Source organism: Danio rerio, chromosome 16, assembly GCF_049306965.1.
Source record: "Danio rerio strain Tuebingen ecotype United States chromosome 16, GRCz12tu, whole genome shotgun sequence".
In the NCBI taxonomy this organism is placed as follows: domain Eukaryota; kingdom Metazoa; phylum Chordata; class Actinopteri; order Cypriniformes; family Danionidae; genus Danio; species Danio rerio.
This window is the reverse complement of record NC_133191.1, coordinates 51,623,905-51,644,681: the sequence shown is the minus strand read 5'-3', so window position 1 is coordinate 51,644,681 and position 20,777 is coordinate 51,623,905. Positions and strand designations below refer to the sequence as shown.

The following is a 20,777-nucleotide window of genomic DNA, read 5'->3' as shown; positions in this document are numbered from 1 at the left end:
TCACTTTAGATTAGGTCACAAAACTAGGTGAAGTCGAGTTAATAAAGCATTTATTAACATACATAGTAACCATTAATATATGCCTGAATAATAAGACATAAACGTTAATTTCAATAGTTTATTAATCATTTACTAACTCATTCTGAATGATCCTAAAAACCCTCAACTACTCTGAAATACAACTGGTTTGTAAATAATGTGATACTTAATTTAGTAATGAAAAATAAATCATTTACTAAGTATGAAAGTACAATTATTAAGCAAATTTTAAATGTGGTTATAGGTCAAGAATAGAGCATTTGTAGCTGCAGTTATAAACTGCTTACTAACGTTTATTAATGTAGAGTTAATGCTTAACAGATAATGAATTCACTATTTGCTAATGCTTAATAAATGATTTATAGTGTGTAGTTATTATAAAGTGTTACCGACATCTCTTCTCCGATTGGTTCTTGTAACAGTCTATCACATAAGATCCACCAATAGCAAACCACGACCATCTAATCAACTCCGTGTGGACAAAAATCAAGCTTCGCCCTACATTTTGTTTCTTATTCCAGTTTAAATTTAAATATACATCACAAAAAGAAACAAAAAGACTACCACAACCTTTATTTCATGCTGATTAGGAATCTCGTGATATAAAGAATGTATGATATGTGTTAAATAAATGCTGGTTTGCTCTTCTGATCATAGTCTCCTATGTGTTTTCTACTGTGTCATGATAAAACTTCATCTTAAATTATTCAAAAAAAGCACTGAGCTAATTCTTTAATAATTATTATACATGCAGCATTAATGAGCTCATTTATATAGAAGCTACGCAAATGGATTTGTCACACCGCAGGACCATTAAAAATGAGATAGTGAAGGCAGAAAAGCATTTAAAAGTGCTGAAAATCATACAAAACTACAGACTGCTTTAGACATGCATGATCCACAGATATATTATTCCTGTAAAGTACTTTTAACTATGTTTTTTCTTTCATATTCTGATGTATATCAGTGTGAAACAGCTCCTCAAATAGGGGGAAAAGTAGGGCGTGGCTTGAATTTGTCTATAAGAATTCGATTGGATTCATGTAATTTACTATTGGTGGATGTTCCATGACTGACAGGCAGATCCCGCCCCTCTATGTCAGAAAAGAGATGTCGTTGTAGAGGGAGAGGACTACACTTTGATTAAACATTATGAGGACGCATAAATCCAAAAGATGCTTTTTAATAAACATTGCAGCACTCTATACATACAACAGAAGAGTTAATGTTGATTTTACAATGACTTTAGATTACAAGTGGTGTAGTTCAGCACCTGTGACGTTTATTCCATCTGACCGCTGACACCAGACCAGTTGAAGTCCTCCCATCCACTGATAATCATAACACTCACCATCTAGATGCAGAAGAACAGAATAAACAGAAATACACAGCATCATCATCTTTTTTCTTTTTTGTTTTGAAATCTTGAATTGTTTTTAATATTCCGAGCAATTACACTCCCTAGACTAGAGCCTCGTCTGTTTCCTTAAATATCAATTCCTGCTTTCATAGAAAAATCATGTTAAAAACAGAGTATTAAACCTCAGGCTTTTGAGGAATGGTTAATATATGCGTTATGTGGTTTTAACACACAAATACTCAGATCATAAAACAAGAGCATTTAAATATCATTGGGAAATGCGGAGTACATTTCCTAAAACTAAATACAATATATCTGTATATAGTTAAATAAAACACAATACTACAATTAAAATACTGAGGATAATGATTTATTATTTAAATGTTTAAAATTCATTTTAGGAGCACTGACTGTAAATATAATCACGTTAATCTGTCCAACAGCATTCTGAGATATTAATTCATACTGTTCTGATTTGTAAACTACAGTATAAGGCAAGTATGCCCAAACTCAGTCCTGGAGGGCCGCTGTCCTGTATATTGTAGTGCCACCTTTCATATACACCTGAACCAGCTAATCAAGTTCAGGACACCGGCACTCCAGGACCGAGTTTGGACACCCCTGGTATACCCCCTGCCCCCCATCCAAAAAAAGTCATCATTTGCTCACCCTTTACTTGTTCCAAACATATTTGACTTACTTCCCTCAGTTGAACACAAAAGAGGGTGTTTTTAAGAATGCTAAAAACCGGTAACCATTGACTTTTATAGTATTGCTTTTTTGTTTCTATTGTGGAAGTCAATGGTTACAGGTTCTCTTCTTTTGTGTTAAACAGAATAAAGAAACTCATAAAAGTTTTAAACCGCTTGAGGTTGAGAAAATATATATATGTATGTATGTGTATATATATATATATATATATATATATATATATATATATATATGTATGTATGTATATATATATATATATATATATATATATATACATACATACATACATACATACATACATATATATATATATAAATATATATATATATATATATATATATATATATATATATGTAGATATTACATAAAAATACACACACACATATACATATATATATATATATATATATATATATATATATATATATATACATATATATATATATATATATATATATATATATATATATATATATATATATATATATATATATATATATATATATATATATATATATATATTAAAGAGCCCATATTATGGGTTTTTGAAAATTCCCCTCCATGTAGTGTGTAACACAGCTCTAAGTGAAGTGAAGTATCCAGCTAAGGCTTAAATCTGTAAGAATACAGTGTTTAAAACTGTTGATTCATCTATAAAAGAGTCGAATCATAGTGCTTCAAACGAGTCGCCTTGATACCGACTCATTAGGTGTTTCGCCATGACGTACGAACGAAACAAAGTTTTTCACGTGCACGCGCAAACCCGGGAGATTTCAAACCTGAGGCCCCGCCCTCTGACGCAGTAACCCAGACACACACACACACACACACCCACAAACACACGCACACCCACAAACACACACACACAAACATGCCGGTCGATTGAAGTCACACTGCAGATGGATATATTGAGTCTCTACCCAAAGATGAAACATCAGCATTATAACCAAGCAGTTGGAAACTTCTGGAAGCTACATGCTACAAAGAATACTTCATCTGAGTTTGTTAAAGGAAGGATCAGTAAAGAGTAACTGATGGACGTCAGGATGGGATTCTTCCATTTCTCAAGTGTAAGTACGTGCGGTTAAAGTTGTTGCCTCGTTGACTCTAGCTTGCAAATGTATTTAGTTGTGATTTGTTACTTGTAACCGCGTGTACTGTATCAGGTTAACTGGATATATTATCTTATCGCGTGCAAAGTCACGTTAAAAACGCTACGCGTGCTGTTTGTTTATGGAGCTCCGTGCTAGAGTTCTGCTCCCGCGATTTATTCGGAAATTTATTCCCGCGCCGCAGAAATCTGGCGCGGGGAGAGAGAGAGAGAGAGCGAACGAACGAACGAGCTTTGTGTACTTTGTGCTGTGTGTGTGTTTTTATACAGACTTTATACAGACAGCTTGGCTGTCTGGACTGTATACTGGGTGATATTTGGTTGTGTTCTCCGCTCTAGCGGGACCGGGCGCGGCGGGCAGAAAACGGAGCGGGTTCTCAGGCTAAAACCTGGCGGGTGCGGGCTGAAGCGGGAGCGTTGTCATCCGGAGGTGTGTGTGTGTTTTTGTGTGTGTGTGGTATGGCGAGTACACGACTGTCTCCTTCGTTCGGTTATCCGTGGCACTATCCACTCGCCATAGTGTGGCAGCTAAAGTCCACGCATACACTATCGAGCGTGTATGAACTGTGATTACTTTTTAAATTGCTGATTAGCTATTGGCCATTTCCCTCTCTGACTGAAGGCAGTCGACCAATCGCGACAGACTGTCATCGGTCCAATCAACGCAGATTAGCTCCGCGCTAAGGAGGGGTTTGGGAACAAATGAATCACTGGATGATTCATACGGGAGTCGCTGGGATAATTAGGTAAAAATAAATGCAGATTATAAGACCATGAAAGTGTTTTTTGACCTTGCATGCATATTAGACTGTTGTTGGAGACCCTTACAACCAAGATATGACCTTATTTCATGTATAATATGGGCTCTTTAAACATTTTGTTGACTTATACTTCACATATCAAACTTTTATATATTTATATAAATGTATATATTTTTGATGTATATACGTCTAAATATTATTTGTATTTGGGTTTTGTTTGGTACTGATATTTTTTATCTTTTGCTTATATTTTGACCGTATATTGGTGAAACTAGAACACTGTATATCTTTTGCACTGAACATTATTTTTAGGGATGTCCAGATCAGGTTTTCTTGTCCTCAAGTCTGAGTACGAGTCATTTGATTTTGAGTATCTACCGATACCGAAACCCAATCCGATACTTCTATAATACATAAAAAAAATAAAAATAAAGAAGAGTGAAGAATCAGATCCAGGATGGAGTCAATCCATTGTGCGGCAAGGTTTAGTACAGACATGGGAGCTACGGACGAACTCCAGGTGTCTGTGGTGAGCGTAATATGGAGTACATCTTATACCAGGACAAGTAGTTTGTCAGAAATCTTCTTCTAAAGTAGTGGCGAGTTGGCATTTTAAATCGAGGTTCTACATTTGTTTTTGAGGTGTCTTATCAGGTTTGTTGTGTTAAATGTAGTGTTTTCCTTTCCACCTCTTGCAATAGCAAGTATACATATCACACAGTTTGCTATGGCAATGTTGTCTTCATCAACTTTATAATACCTCCAGATCGTAGACATACTCGCGCTTTCCGTTTCAAGCTGCTTCCGTCTTCTACTTTGTCGCCATTTAACCAATAGCGTCTCTGTAACCAAGTGATGTCATGCCGCACACGTTGCTATTTCTGTGTGAAGTCAAGAATGAGGTCTAACTCTGTGCCACCTTATAACTTTAGATGTGTTTAAAAAATAATGAGAATATAAATATAGATTTGAGTCCTGATCGGGAGGTAATGTCCGATTCCGATCGAGTCTAAAAGCACGTGATTGGGCCCGATTTCCGATCACAAGATCAAATCTGGACATCCCTAATTAATTAATAAATACCACCTTCTTTTTACACTTCCGGTTCAGATCATTGACTATTATTGCTAACTTTTTTGGTGTCAGGTCTTTCATGTCTCGTGGTGGACCTGCTCCGGGTTCGCTACATCACATTTAGGATCACTCATATTGGGAACCCCCCACAAACACAAGGAACAACACTCATTCCCAAAATGACACGTTGAATGATAGTGAAGCAGTGTTTGTGTGCTTGTCTCACTGCGGCAGGGGCGTGACTGCCACTCCTGATCAGGACACTGAGCGATGTTTTCGGGCTCCTGCGCGATGACAGCCCTTGAACGGACCTGCACCGGCGTGAAGTCCAGACGCTGACCTTTCACACACACACTCTGACACAAGCCCCAGTCTGACCACTCCATCAGGTAACAGTCACCTGAACACAGACCAGCAGACACATGTAAAAACACCCAATAACCACACTATTGCAACCTGATAACAGCAAGAGAAACTATGATCTGACGTACAACAATTCTCTTATTTTAACAAGCTGTTGAAATAACAATGAAATGACACAAGTAAAAAATACTGAAACATATTTAATACGTTATATAAAAGGCTTTATTGGTGATGGCAGCTTAAAGACGCCTCTTATATGGAGAATGAAGTCACAGGAATTGCTCAGGTGTGAGTTTCTAACACTTCAACAGAGTGTAAAAATCTTGATGATTCTGTTTAATTTGTTTTCTCTATTGGATTGAAGTTAGGTGATTGGCCTGGCCATTCTACAGCTTGATTTTTTTCTCTGAAAGCATTTGAGAGTCTCCTTGGCTGTGTTTCGGATGATTGTCTTGCTATAATGTCCACCCTGGTTTCATCTTCATCACCCTGCTAATGTAAATGTTGGACTGAAGCAGATAATATTCATTCACAGTGAGGTGTGCAGATGATTGCTGAAGAACTACTGAAAGATTTCAGTTGCTTTCTGGGCTTCTCTGCCTTTCTACCCCTCCCTTTCTTCATGTGTTCAATACTTTTTTCCTCTCTTATTTCATTTTATTATGGATAACTTCATTTGTAAACTAATTAATATTGTTTTCTTTGCATATATGGATTTCTTGGGTTGTTACAATTGTATACATTAGAATAATAAATTAATTGGCTGAACTGGTTGATTATGTTTAATATACTATGTTGACTTTAATGTATGCGCCATACTTCCATCATACTAATGGCACGAAATCAAACAAACCCATAGGGTTGTCATGCTGTTGCTTTAGAAGAGAGATGCCCAAACTAAGGCCCATTGGCCAAAGTTGGCCAGTGGCAACCTTTGATTTGGCCCGCCCTACTATCTGAGAACAGAGGAAAAATGATTGGGATGGTTTTTGAGATTGTTTGTTTGTTTGTTTAATTGTTAAAAGCTAACTAAAAGGAAATGTTTCAATTAAATGTATGCAGGTTATCTTTAGTGAGCAACTCGAGTCAAATGCCAATTCTGCTTGATCAGCGTATTCAGCAGTGAACTCCACTGGGTTATAAGTTAATAATTTAAAAAGTTATACTGCATTAGTTAAAATGATTTAAAGTAATGTTTTATTAAGTAACAGGCCTGGATTGGCTAATCGGGAGGACCGGGAGAACTCCCGGTGGGCCGGTCCGTTTTTTTGGCCATGAGGGCCGGTGTCCCTAGCTGCTTGCACTCTCAGCAGTCACACTTTTTTTCATTTATGAAAAATTTTTCATTTATTTTTTTCAACGGCCTGCAGGTTAATGATGAGCTAACTATCATTCAACCCCAAACAGCGGCACCTTAGTGAAAATAACAATTTGAATAATTACTATTAATGAATATTACACCTGCTCAATGAAAATCAGATGATTAACTACATTATTAAATCCATAAATTTATGAATCCATTAATAAACTACAATAATATTCCAAGCATAACAGCGCCATATGTGGTCCAGTGGTCAGCACGTTGCATTACGACACACCTGAGCCCTTGTTTGAACCTCATCTAAGTAATTATTATTATTTATTTTTTACATTTTTATTATTAAGACATATAATACTGTTAGGGTTGTTGAACGTTCGAAGTTCTAAAGCAGCTGTTTTCTTGAAAAATACGTGACAGTGTCATTAGAAACTGATTTGGAAATGATGTTATTTTAATATAGTCAGTCGTGAACTGAGGTGGGCTGGTCAAGGCTTGAAACTCCAGAGCTGAAAAGGAGTCCCACTCCGGCCCTGTTAAGTAGTGTAATATTATGAAGTAAATAATAAAATTACCCATGGCAACTTTAATGTAATATACTTAGCTATATTTACCTTTGGCTTGCGGCTTTCACTAATATTTAGTTTTAGGCCCTTCATACTGTACGAAAAAGCTTGGGCATCCCTGCTTTAGAAAATCTGTCCTAGTAACAATTTGCATATACTGACACCACACAAAGATCCAAAATCGTGTGTACGGAGTCTGTTTACCAGGGCAGGGTAAGGTGCAGGTCTCCTCCAGGACAATCTTCTTATCTCCATCGACGGCCTTCTCCAGTCCAGCACAGAGCTCTTCCTCCACAATACTGCTCTTCCCGTCACTGGAGCCGTCAGACACAAAACAGGACAGATTCCGAAAGCGCACACCTACCCCGCACACCACATCCTACAACACAGACACACACACATAGTTGTAAACACTTCTTTAATCCATTGATCAGACTCAGCACTGAATTGCAGCAGGATCACAGAAAATAATAGAAGAGGAGATGAGTTTGACAGCAAAATAAAAAAAACTAAACAAAACAAGGTTTTGGAGGAGTGAAGAGCTTCAACGCGAATCTTTATAGTATTCAGAGCATGTGCCGGCATTTAGCTTCTACTCTGCTGTACAACACTGAACCGAAAAATGTGTGTGGTTCATGAGTCACGTTTTAGCTTACACACAAAAACAATAGAGCAACAGACGAGATCATACTCGTAAAAATAAGGCAATTACTGTTCATAAGAATGGGAAATTTATTCACCCATGAAGCATTTCCTTGCTCACCTTGCTGAAAAATCCAGCTTAAACCAGCCTAGGCTGGTTGGCTGGTTTTAGCTGGTCGACCGGCCTGGTTTTAGAGGAGTTTTGGCCATTTCCAGGCTGGTTTCCAGCCATTTCCAGCCTGGTCTGGAAAATGACCAGCCAAATCCAGCTAAACCAGCTTTTCCAGCCTGGTTTAAGCTGGACATAGCTGGTTTTGGCTGGACTCCCAGCTTGGCTAGGCTGGTCAAGCTGGTTTTAGCTGGTCATCTCCCAGCCTGACCAGCTAAGACCAGGCTGGAAATGGCTGGAAACCAGCCTTGAAGTGGCCAAAACCCCTCTAAAACCAGGCTGGTCGACCAGCTAAAACCAGCTAACCAGTTTAGGTTGGTTTAAGCTGGATTTTTCAGCAGGGCAGAGATAGCCAAGTTTATATAATGTTATAAATATTTTTTATTTAAAATATATGCTGTAATTTTGAACTTTCTATTGATCAACACTGTAGCGCTGCTAAAACATGTCAACAATGTTTTTAAACATGCTATTAGCATCCCAACATGTTAACAAAGTTTAGACCAAACCCCAAAACATGCTTTCAACATGTTAAATTGGGAAAGCAAAGTTCATTCTAGTGCTACCACATGATATAAATATGCTAAGTCATGCTTGCAACATGGCAAAACATGTTAACAGCATGGTGACAAACATGGTAGCACTGGTAGCAATGTGCTAAATATGATAAAGGTTTACAACATAGTGACCAACATGGTAGCACTATTAAAGCATTCAAGTGATGTTTTAAACATGCTAGTGAACTGCTAGCAGTGTTAAAACATGCTATTAAAATGTGAAAACATGCTAATATTAAAAATATGCCAACAGCATGAAAACACTTTTAAATGCTACTTGCAAAATGATGCTATGAATGGTTAATCAGAATAGCAAATTAGCATGCTAATAATATGCTAAAATAGACAGTACTAACGGCATTCTTGCAAAGTTTTAGAATAAGCTAGCAACATAAAAAAACATGCTATTAGCATTCCAACATGTTAACAGTTTAAAACATGTTAGTCAAACCCAAAAACATGCTTTCAACCTGTTGAAACGAGATAGCAAAAACATGCTAGCTCATGGTTGCAAAATAGTTAAACAAGTTAACAGCATAGTGAATAACATGGTAGCACTGTTAAAACATTCTAGCAATGTGCTAAAACATGCTAGTAACCTGCTAGCAGTATTAAAACACTATTAAAATGTGAAAAACATTCTAATAGTAAAATATGTCAATAACATGACAGCACTTTTAAATGCTAGTTCCAAAAAGATGCTAATAATGTGCTAAAACAACGAACTACATTCTTGCAAAGTTTTTGAACAAGCTAGCAATGTGAAAACATGTTAAAAACTATTCAATGAGGTAAAAGATACTAGCAATGTGATAAAACATGGTATTAAGACACTAGCAAGCCTCTTCAACATGCTTAGAATGTGCTAACCTATTCTAATTGCATGCTAGCCATGTTACGGATTCTTTTAAAATGTAATTTTTTTAAATACATAAAATACATAGAAACATGTGAAAACTATTGTCTAATAACATAAGCTAATAACATTAAATATGCCAAAAATGCTATGAATGTAAACACATTGCAACATACTGTAACAACCAAGCAGAATACCACTGCAAATGGCTAATAATATCCTACCAACACTAGCAGCCAGATAGCAATCTACACTATATGAGGTAAAACTTAAAAATATAGTAAAATAAAAATATAAATCTACATAAATATATAAATAAATATCTATAATATAGGATTATAAAAACGATAATAAAAAACTTTTGAATGCAAGTCCACATACTGCAAAAAGCACTGTGAAATTTAGATTTGACCTACCACCTTTGCAGGACTCAGTTCATCAAATTTACTTGCATATCTGTGAAGGAGTTTTGTCCCGCAGTGCACAAGTTAATAAACTCTGCTTTGTGAATTCACAAGAAGAAACTGATCTACAAGGAGAAGCAGAAATGAGAGACCTCGACGCGGCACTCAGACCACTGCCCGTACTCCCATCTGTAGCAGGGCCGAACGGGACAGGGTTTCCACTGCTCCATCTGAAAAGGACACGGCCGACCGTCACCCTGAGACGCCTGAACCACCGTCCGCTTTCTCCACATCTTCCCTGAGGAGAAACACAAACCACAGACAGATAAGAACAAGACCACTGACAGCCCAAACAATCATTCTTAGCTCTCAGCTACAAAATATGATGCGCTTAAGGCATTGATAAACACTTTATTTTTTTTAATTAAACCTTTGTTTTACCAAGTTATTGGCATTTTATTGGTACTTATGAAGTACACATTTAGCATGCTTTTATTCTATGGCTCTAATACCACTCAACAACTACCTTAATAAATAATAATTAATAGTAATTAATTCAACCCAGGCTCATTATTGATATGTATCCCTATATACTTTTCTGGAGATCATGAAATACGTCCCAGGAGCTACTTTTTCTTTCAATATTTGTTTTCACGAATCCACCAGAGGCCGCTGTGTATGCTTTTTGAGATCTAAAATTTCTCTTACGAGCGCCATTTGCACCTGCTCTTCTCCCGTAAATCCACCGGAGACTGCTGTGGACTGATTGACCAACCAACCAACTGATCCCCCAACCCACCCTTTTCCCTAAACCCAACCAACAGTGTTTTCCAAAACACAGATTGACCTGATCACCCACTTCCCTAAACCCAACCGACAGTGTTTTCCAAAACACAGATTGAACTGATCACCCACTTCCCTAAACCCAACCGACAGTGTTTTCAAAAGCAATCCAGGAAAATAAAAGCCCTTGCAGCAGACTGATTTTTATGACGTTTTTCAGATTTTACCACATATTCACCAAGTTATTTACTTCTTTTAAACATTTTTTTTATTTTGTTTCAAGTTCGTTTCAAGTTAGCCAAAGTACATGGCTAGCTATTGGGCAAACTGGTAACAGCAAAAAAGCTGTCTACACGGAGGTAAGCGGTCAGCTCAGGGGTGTCGCTAGACCCCATCTACTGGAGCACGTGCCCCAGTAAAAATCGCCAGTGCCCCAGTAAATGCTTTGAGATACGATTTACTTTATATGCAACTGTAAGTCCTGGTTTTCAACATGCATGCCAAAAAAATATCTTTTTTTGTCTGCTACACCACTGCCCAGTGACAAATTTTGTATCTTTATTTACTGTATGAGAGTATATATTTGTGAAGACATTCGGTCCCCACAACGTAAGTCTGTCAAAGATACTCACTCTAGCTCATCCCACATGCGTTTAGCATAAAACTGCACTGTCTTCTCACTCGCTCTTTTTCTCCATTATCTCTGAAGTGTTTGGCAGTCAGACTGTCAATTTCTATCTAGCACTGCTTCCATCTGTTTCTCGCTGAACACTTCAGTCTTCAAGTCCACCATTTCATCTCATATTTCAGGCCTCTAGCTTCTCTTATGCTGTCTTTTGCTCTCTTTCTGCATGCACAGATTTACAGCCATCATGCAGACCAAGCATGGTGTTAACGCCATGGTCATTGTGTTTGATGCATCTTTTTATGTATTTAGTAAGGAAATTTAATGGGAATGGATAATTTAATTTAATATGTGCTGTACATCACCAGGCTGAGACTATTCTAACATGCTCTCAAAGCATCACTGAAAAGTTTGGGATTTTTAAAAATTTTTTTATAAAAAAGTAATGGATTCATTTAGTAAGGAAGCATTCAATTACTGTTTTTTCTTGATTGCTAATACACTATCGCTGATTCAGTTGACCTAATTTTCCTCAAAAATAATTCAGTTCTCAAAACATTGACAAGCTATCATACACACCTCATACTATTATTCATACAGTTGAAGTCAGAATTATTAGCCCCCGACTGCAGCATGACTTTATTTTCTGTACTGCACATTATTTCTGCTGAGTGACAAGACTTTTGTCTAAGTTAAGTCAAACCTTACTGTCCTAATTAAATAACTGAAAATCAAGGCATGATCATATTTTATATCTGGTAAAATAAGTGTAATGTAGAGGCCTTTGCCTTTTACATCAGTCACTTCTGATACCAAATGATCTAAAACTTGGATAGGTGACAAGACTTTTGTAAATATAGTAAATAGAAATATATAATAAATATAATAATAATAATAATAAAATAATAATAAATAATGATAATATTAATACTAATACTACCAATAATAAATAATAATAATAAATAAGGTTAATAATCATAATACTAATAATAATAAATAATAATAATAAATAATAATGATGATGATAATAATAATAATAATAATAATAATAATAAATATTAATAATAGATAATGATAATAATAATACTAATAATAATAAATGCTGATGATAATAATTATAATAAATAATAATAATAATAATAATAATAATAATAATAATAATAATAATAATAATTAATAATGATAATAATAATACTTCTAATAGTAAATAATGATGATGATGATAATAATAATAATAATAATAAATAATAATAATAATAAATAATGATATTAATACTAATAATAAATAATGATAATAATAATAATAATAATAATAATAATAATAATAATAATAATAATAATAAAAAATAATGATACTACTACTACTAATACTAATAATAATTTTTAAATAAAGGCATACTAAAAACAATAAAAAAATCACAAAATTGTAGTCAAATTGTGCAGCACTATACAGTAGCACAATAACAACATTCCTCCCCCCCCAAATCATTGATCCCTTTTTGAGACCCTTGTCTAGAAACAGTCCAGAAACACTTTTACTACAGCAGACAGAATTTATACATTTGCCCAAACTTTGTCTTTACCTTCAAGGCCACAGGTCTGGGAACAGTCCGACCATGCAGACCATTCAGAGAGCTGACAGTTGACTGGACACTCCACTGTACAGGATGCGTTCATCTGCCACTTCTTCTCCAAACGCAGCTGTGGACGCAAATAAAAGACAGCGTTTCTTCATCATCCAGAGCAAAAAGGTGAGCGATCACTCCAAACACAGAAACATTGGAAAATCAAGAGACAGAAGTGCACATCTGCTTAACGTTTAATCATTCCCCTGAGAAGGAGGAACAGTGCAGATATTAAAGAGCTCTCAGATCTGGTTTGCGCGTTTGTCTTTGGTGTATTTCTTGGTGCTCAACACTTGAAAGGTTTGTAACTGTGTTACAGAGTGGACTGGTTGAAAACTGGGTTACAGGGTTAATATGCTGTGGATTTAACTATCGCCCCACAGGGTCCAATTAATGTGACTGAATGACAGATTTTGACTGATCTTCCTGCAGCTCTTTTCACATTAACCCACAATTTTTAAATGGAACAAAATAAGCCTGTTTCTTTCCCATTGGCTCATAAAAGCATCCTATTCTAAGAGTATCTTTTGTTTTATTACAATTTCCTTTTTTAAATACATTTTGGTGGTGTTTGCTAAGGAATATAATTGTGCACCATGTTTTTCAGGTTTAGTGTTGTAAAAATGTATACTTTTAATGAGCAAGGATTCATCAATTTGGTCAAACGTGACAGTGGATAACACATGTTATGTTCCAGCTTCTAATAGATACTGCTTTTACACATAGAAATATATCATAGATTGGAATTAAATACACATTTATAATCTTTCCAACCATAATAACACAAAATATTTACCAAAAGCATGCATATCAATCTCAACTTGGTGCTCAGCCAAACAAAAACTATGCAAATATATATGAAAAGGGGGCAACACCTTTTTGGAGCTTTTGGTCTTGCCACCTTTTCATATATATTTGTATCCGTAATAATAAGGAATGACACTTGAGCAGATAATCAGCATATCAGAATCCGCTTTTCCGTATTTTACTGGGTTTATGTGGAGTTACTGTATACAGTGCATCTGGAAAGTGTTCATAGCGCTTCACTTTTTCCACATTTTATTATGTTACAGCCTTATTCCAAAAATGGATTAAATTAATTTATTTCCTCAAACTTCTACACACAATACCCCATAATGGCATTGTGAAAAAAAGATTGTTTGAAATTTATAAAAACTAAAAAATCTGAAAAATTACATGTACAGAAGTATTCACAGCACAAACCAAGCATGAAGACAAAGGAATTGTATGTAAACCTCAGAGACAGGATTGTCTCGAGGCACAAGGCTGGGGAAGGTTACAGAAAAATTTCTACAGCTCTGAAAGTTCCAGTGAGCACAGTGACCTCCATCATCTGCAAGTGAAAGATGTTTTGTACCACCAGTACAAACATTTTTGAAAAAAGTTTTGTACCAACTCTTCCTAGAGCTGGCCGGCCATCTGAGTGATCAGGGGGAGAAGGGCCTTAGTCAGGGAGGTGATCAATAACCTGATGGTCACTCTGTCTGAGCTTCAGCATTCTTCTGTGGAGAGAGGAGAACCTTACAGAGGGACAACCATCTGTGCAGTAATCCACCAATCAGGCCTGTATGGTAGACTGGCCAGATGGAAGCCAATCCCCGCCTGGAATTTGCCAAAGGCATCTGTAGGACTCTCAGACCATAAGAAACTAAATTCTCTGGTGTGATGACACTTAAGCCTGCTTTATACTTCTGCGTCAGGTGACCGGCGTAACCCATGGCGCATGCAACGCGCGTGGCTTTGCATTATTTTGCATTATTTACACCAGTGAGGTGTAAATGTTCCTCTGTGTCGAGTTTCTTTGCTGCTTTTTTGCTTTTCCTGAACACTTCCGGGATGTACAAGTGGCTCAAACTCGCTCATTTTGAGGCAGGGACCGGCGGACGTGCAACAACTTTAACTATGAGGTAAACACAAAACAAAACTTTCCATCCGGAGCTCCTTCACGGTACTTCACACTTGTAAACAATAGCTCGCGCCATTCACGCGGCTCTCGGTCCCGCCCAGACTCGTCAGTGCTACCAAGCCGACCAATCACAGAGCTTGCGCTATGCGTTTTTGCGACGTGTAGTTACATTTTTTGAGAGGTGCACGTCAGTGACGGCCACGACGAAGGGCTATGCGTCAGCGCCGTAGCGCCGGCGTTTGACACAGAAGTATAAATCAGCCTTAAAACTGAACTCTTTGGAGTGAATGCCAGACGTCACGTTTGGAGAAAACCAGGCACCACTCATCACCAAGCTAATAGCATCCCTACAGTGAAGCATGGTGGTGGCAGCATCATGCTGTGGGAATGTTTTTCTGCAGCAGGAACTGGAAGACTAGTCCGGATAGAGGGAAAGATGAATGCAGCAATGTACAGAGACATCCTGAATGAAAACCTGCTTCAGAGTGCTCTTGACCTCAGATTGGGGTGACAGCTCATCTTTCAGCAGCACAATAACCCAAAGCACACCGCCCAAATATCAATAGAGTGGCTTCACAACAACTTGGTGAATGTCCTTGAGTGGCCCAGCCAGAGCCCAGACCTATTTTGAACATCTCTAGAGAGAAATGGCTGTACACCGTCGCTTCTCATCCAACCTGATAGAGCTTGTGAGGTACTGCAAAGAGGAATGGGCAAAAACCTCTACCATTTTCAAAAAAATGCATTGAATGTGTTAACTAGCAACATTAGAAGTTGAGAAATGCAATCCAAAAAAGTTTTTCTGGGTGGGGAAGTACCAGGGTTAATAATCAGTAATCTCCCAGTGTCTGCAGTACAGATAGACAAGAGTGTGTAAATGAAAGCACAAACCTCTTTGCAATACTTCAGGTCAACGGATTTTCCGTCACTTCTAACGCAGTCCAGCATCCTCGTCTTGAGGCCAATTCCACACACAGCGTTGGCACTTAATTGGCATGTGCTCCAGTCTGAGTGAAAACACATGCAGATACACACATTGATTTTCTCATCTTGGTGAGGACATAACATACAGTTGTTGAAGTCAAACACAAACAGGTCCACACACAAAGACATACAGACACACACACACAGACATTCAGACACACACACACAAGCACATGGGCAAACACACAGGCATGTACACAGATGTATACAGGCACACAGGGATGCACACAGACCCAAACAGGCACACACGGACACTCAGACAGACAGAGATTTCAGCCTGTGGGTTCTCATTTAAGCACATGTGTGGGTCAGAGGTGGTCTGCGGATGCTTTGAGCGCTGTCAGGACGCTGTCGGAGGGGAATCATGAATGAAGTGTGAGCAGATGGAGGAAGCAGATCCAGTAATGATCCAAACTGCTGAATGACTCATTCACACACTCAAAACAGCAAGAGAAAGAAGTGCTTTGCGGGTAAAAACACAGGCTCAGAAACAGCAGGCACCACAGGGAAGGACAAAAGTGACTGAATTCACGAGGCATTTTCCTTCTGTACTGGGATACTTCAAAGAGAATCACGGTGGTCTTTGAAGAAAAAAACATGCATTGATCTATTGTGTATTTGATGACTCATCGGTTTCACATCAGCTTCAGAAAAAAAAGCAAATGATTTAATTGTTAAGCACAGTTTTTTATGACGTAGGACCAGTTCTCAGCTTCACCTAGTTGATTGTTAGCTTGCGTTTGGCTGTTAGCACTTATGATAGTAATGTTAGTAACATTATTTTTTTTTAGTACTTCTTAAATTTTTATTTAGAATGATCATCAACAACAATCATTTTTGTATTATTAAGCCTTTTGCTACCAACATTTATTTGTATTGTTTTTATTTAATAATTTAATAATTCTTATAATTATTATTATTATTGATAACAGCTATCTTAGCAATTATTTCAGGTATATTTTTTTATATGTAATGAATGAATGAATAAATAAATAAATAAATAAATTATTGTGAATAAATAAAAGTGAATTAATAAATTAATAATCTAATATATAATAATAATAATAATAATAATAATAATAATAACAACAATAATAATAATAATAATATAAGCAATACAAAAATCCAAAAAAACAACACAACAACATGGTATCAGTAACAGCATCCTTTACTATAATAATAATTATTAATACTATATATATATATATCTATCAGAGGTCATGTTAACCAAATATTTTCCATCATTGACAGATTTTTTTCAGCAGTGACGGAAAAATCTGAAAGTGATCCATCATTTATACGGATTATGCTGAGGGTGATCTATTGTAATTTGTTGCTAACTTTAATTCCCACTCCTGTCCAGCTGATGGCGATTGCCCTTGTTTTGTCTCCTCTTTGTCACTGTGTGCGTACAGTTGCATTTGTCAAATAGCCTAAATAAATGAATAATTTAGCCTATATGCCCGTCGTGCAAGTTCATTATTAAAATATGAATGAAAAAAGCGATTAGAAAATATGCAAATTAAATGACCATCAATAATAGGTTATGACGGAATTTTTTCAACCCTCTCCGTCAAAATGACAGACAATGAGAAAGTCTAATGCGACCTCTGATATATATATGTATATATATATATGTGCAATATACTGCAATAATGGCACTCATACAGCTTCCTCATCCTTTTGTAATACTACGCCTACACAGAGTGAAAACAGATAAATAAACTCACTACAGTTTGACAAATACTGCTGCTGTTGAACAACAATGTACTTTTGAGGCTTTTTTTTAGGTGAGAATGTAGTTGTTTAGATTGCAACTATGCAGTTTTTTTATAAGGATAGTGCCTATTTTAAATATTTATAATTTTGGAGATACAGATTGCCGGCATCCATCAGACTGTCATACTTAGAGCAGAGCAAAGACGGTTGAGGTTTCGCCACAAGATGGCGACAGAGATCTCATAATAAGCACTTAGAGGAGAAAAACTCAGCGTAATTTCAAACAATAGCTGATCAAATCATTATAAAACTGATAAGTGACACTCTAAGTCGATCTCTCTCTTTTGTATGTTGTAGTGCTGTACTTACACCATAGTAATCTGGTAGTGCTTCCTTTACTTTGGCTTTTTCAAGGTTAAGTATTGTGATATCCCAATTGCAACAGAGAAATACTGGGATATGTCTCTAGACTGATGGCATTTCATGCTGTTCAGTCTTATAATCTTAAAATGTGAGCAAAAGCACCTGTTTTGTCATCACAAGATGACAGAAAGCCACTGGTGGGACACTAAGAACCAATCCCAAATCTACCCCTTAGCCCTTCCCCTTACCCCTCATTTTGCACGCTCATATGAAGTAAGAGATTGTGACATATGATGATGTGTGCAGGTGTAATAGTGCTGTCCCATTTCTTAGGGGTAAATTTTGAAGCCCTTCCCCTTCACACTCTGTTTCAAGGGCCAAGGGGTAGGGGTACAAAAATAGAATTGGGATTGGGCCTAAGGCACTCAATCTGCGGCCTCATGCCAACCCACGCCTTCCACCAGTGCCGATATACAGCCATATCGCACTGCTAACAACAATAACTATCATCAATATTATCATTATTATTATTGTTATTTTTATTATTATTATTTTAATCATTATATGACCATCTTGATGATAACAGACATCTTAGCATTTCTTAGTTTTTATTTAGAAATTATTATTATTATTATTACTGATATTATTATTATTATTATTTATTATTATTTTTTTTTTATTTTTTTATTATTATTATATGACCATCTTAATGATAACAGTAATCTTAACATTTCTTAGTTTTTATTTAAAAATTATTATTATTATTATTATTATTATTACTATTATTATCATTATTATTTTTATTATTATTATATGACCATCTTGATGATAACAGACATCTTAACATTTCTTAGTTTTTATTTAGAAATTATTATTTTTATTATTATTATATAGCCCTCTTGATGATGACAGACATCTTAACATTTCTTAGTTTTTATTGAGAAATTATTATTATTATTATTATTATTATTATTATTATTATCATCACTACTACTATTATTATTATTATTATTATTATTATTACTACTACTACTACTATTATTATTATTATTATTATATAGCCATCTTGATGATGACAGACATCTTAACATTTCTTAGTTTTTATTGAGAAATTATTATTATTATTATTATTATTATTATTACTATTATTATTATTATTATTATTATTGTTGTTATTATTATTATTATTTTTGTTATTATATGACCATCTTGATGATAAAAGACATCTTAACATTTTTTTTATTTATTTAGTTTTTATTTAGAAATTATTATTATTATTACTATTATTATTATATGACCATCTTGATGATAACAGACATCTTAACATTTCTTAGTTTTTATTTAGAAATTATTATTATTATTATTATTATTATTATTATTATTATATAGCCATCTTGATGATGACAGACATCTTAATATTTCTTAGTTTTTATTGAGAAATTATTATTATTATTATTATTATTATTATTATTATTATTATTATTATTATTACTATTATTATTATTATTATTATTATTATTATTATTATTATTATTATTATTATTATCATATAGCCATTTTGATGATAACAGACATCTTAACATTTCTTAGTTTTTATTTAGAAATGATTATAATTATTATTACTATTATTATTATTGTTATTATATGTTAGTAATAGTAGAAGTGGGTGTAGTTTACCAACTCTATATGTAATTACAAAATTGCACAACCACAAAAATGTGTCCCACAGCAAACACAGAATTCAAAACTGATCCTAACTGATGTATTGTTTTGTGGTGATGCTCACCAGTGATATTGTAGCTGTAGTGGAAGCAGTTGCGGTTGAGCAGGCAGGGCTCGGTCTGCATGCTGACAGGACAGTCCTCTCCCTCTTTAGGCAAACGCAGAGCGAACGCCGTCCTCTCCCGATCTCCTCTTCCAGTGCACGGCTTTAACAGGAGCACAAAACACACTAGGCTTTTACTGAGCCCGTAATTCTCTTATGTTTCTCCTCAAGCTGCTCTTTTACTGTTTAACAAGAGCCTTTAAATGACCTGCTCTGGTTTTTTATGTCTGCTGGCTCTCGCTGAGGTCATTTCATGTCAGGGTAAAATGACGTCCCTGTTGGCCTAACCTAAAAATGATACTGCTCTGATGTTTCTTAGCAGGTGTTTTACTGAGATATAAAAGACACATCTTAGATGCACAAAACAATTATAACAGGCAAAAATAAGATAATGGCATCAGGGTTGTTATTTATATTTACTAAAACTAAAACTATTATGAAACAAAGATTCAAATAATGCTAAAATATAATAATATTTTAAAAGCATACCTAATATAGGTAAAAAATCCTTTATTCTTCTCAAGACTGGATGCATTACAGCTGCTAGTATGATACTACGTAACTGGAAGTGTCCCAGAATGCCAGCAATGAAGGAGTGGATTAATAGGATGATTGAAATTGCATCATATGAGTGTATGCTCGGGAGATTGAACAATGAGGGAGAAGTACATAGAAATTGGGATAATCTTTGGCAACATCTAAAATTAGGATAGATGAGTATGTACATTCAAAGGCACCACAACCTTAATTTCCATATATGTTTGCTATACATTGTTATTCTTTGTTGAATTTTCTTGGTGTACGTGGCTGAATATGTAACATGTATAATATGTATGTGTAGGGTGAAGTGTGTTCTTTGTTCCTGGCTGTTGAACAATAAAAAAAAGTTGAATTACAAAAAATATATATACATGTATATATATATTTTAACAGTAAATATATGAAATGGAAAATATTAAATTGCTACATTATTAGTCTTTATTTTAGTCAGTTGC

General features: G+C 35.5%; 1 protein-coding gene across 11 annotated transcripts in view; it reads right to left on the bottom strand.

Moving 5' to 3' along the window:
* The window catches only part of thsd7ab (thrombospondin, type I, domain containing 7Ab), a 346,631-nt gene that overhangs the window by 16,147 nt on the left and 309,707 nt on the right, over nucleotides 1-20,777 (bottom strand). For all 11 annotated transcript variants that reach the window (XR_012391319.1, XR_012391315.1, XR_012391314.1 and 8 more), the window contains 7 exons: nucleotides 19,744-19,885; nucleotides 15,783-15,898; nucleotides 12,923-13,040; nucleotides 10,084-10,229; nucleotides 7,508-7,682; nucleotides 5,283-5,456; nucleotides 1,313-1,393 (listed from right to left, as the gene is read on the bottom strand). Coding sequence is in view for 3 of the 11 variants with exons in the window: in XM_073924512.1 (XP_073780613.1) it covers nucleotides 1,313-1,393; nucleotides 5,283-5,456; nucleotides 7,508-7,682; nucleotides 10,084-10,229; nucleotides 12,923-13,040; nucleotides 15,783-15,898; nucleotides 19,744-19,885 (952 nt within the window). In the remaining 8 variants the exon portion in view is untranslated. The remainder of the gene's footprint in view (nucleotides 1-1,312; nucleotides 1,394-5,282; nucleotides 5,457-7,507; nucleotides 7,683-10,083; nucleotides 10,230-12,922; nucleotides 13,041-15,782; nucleotides 15,899-19,743; nucleotides 19,886-20,777) is intronic.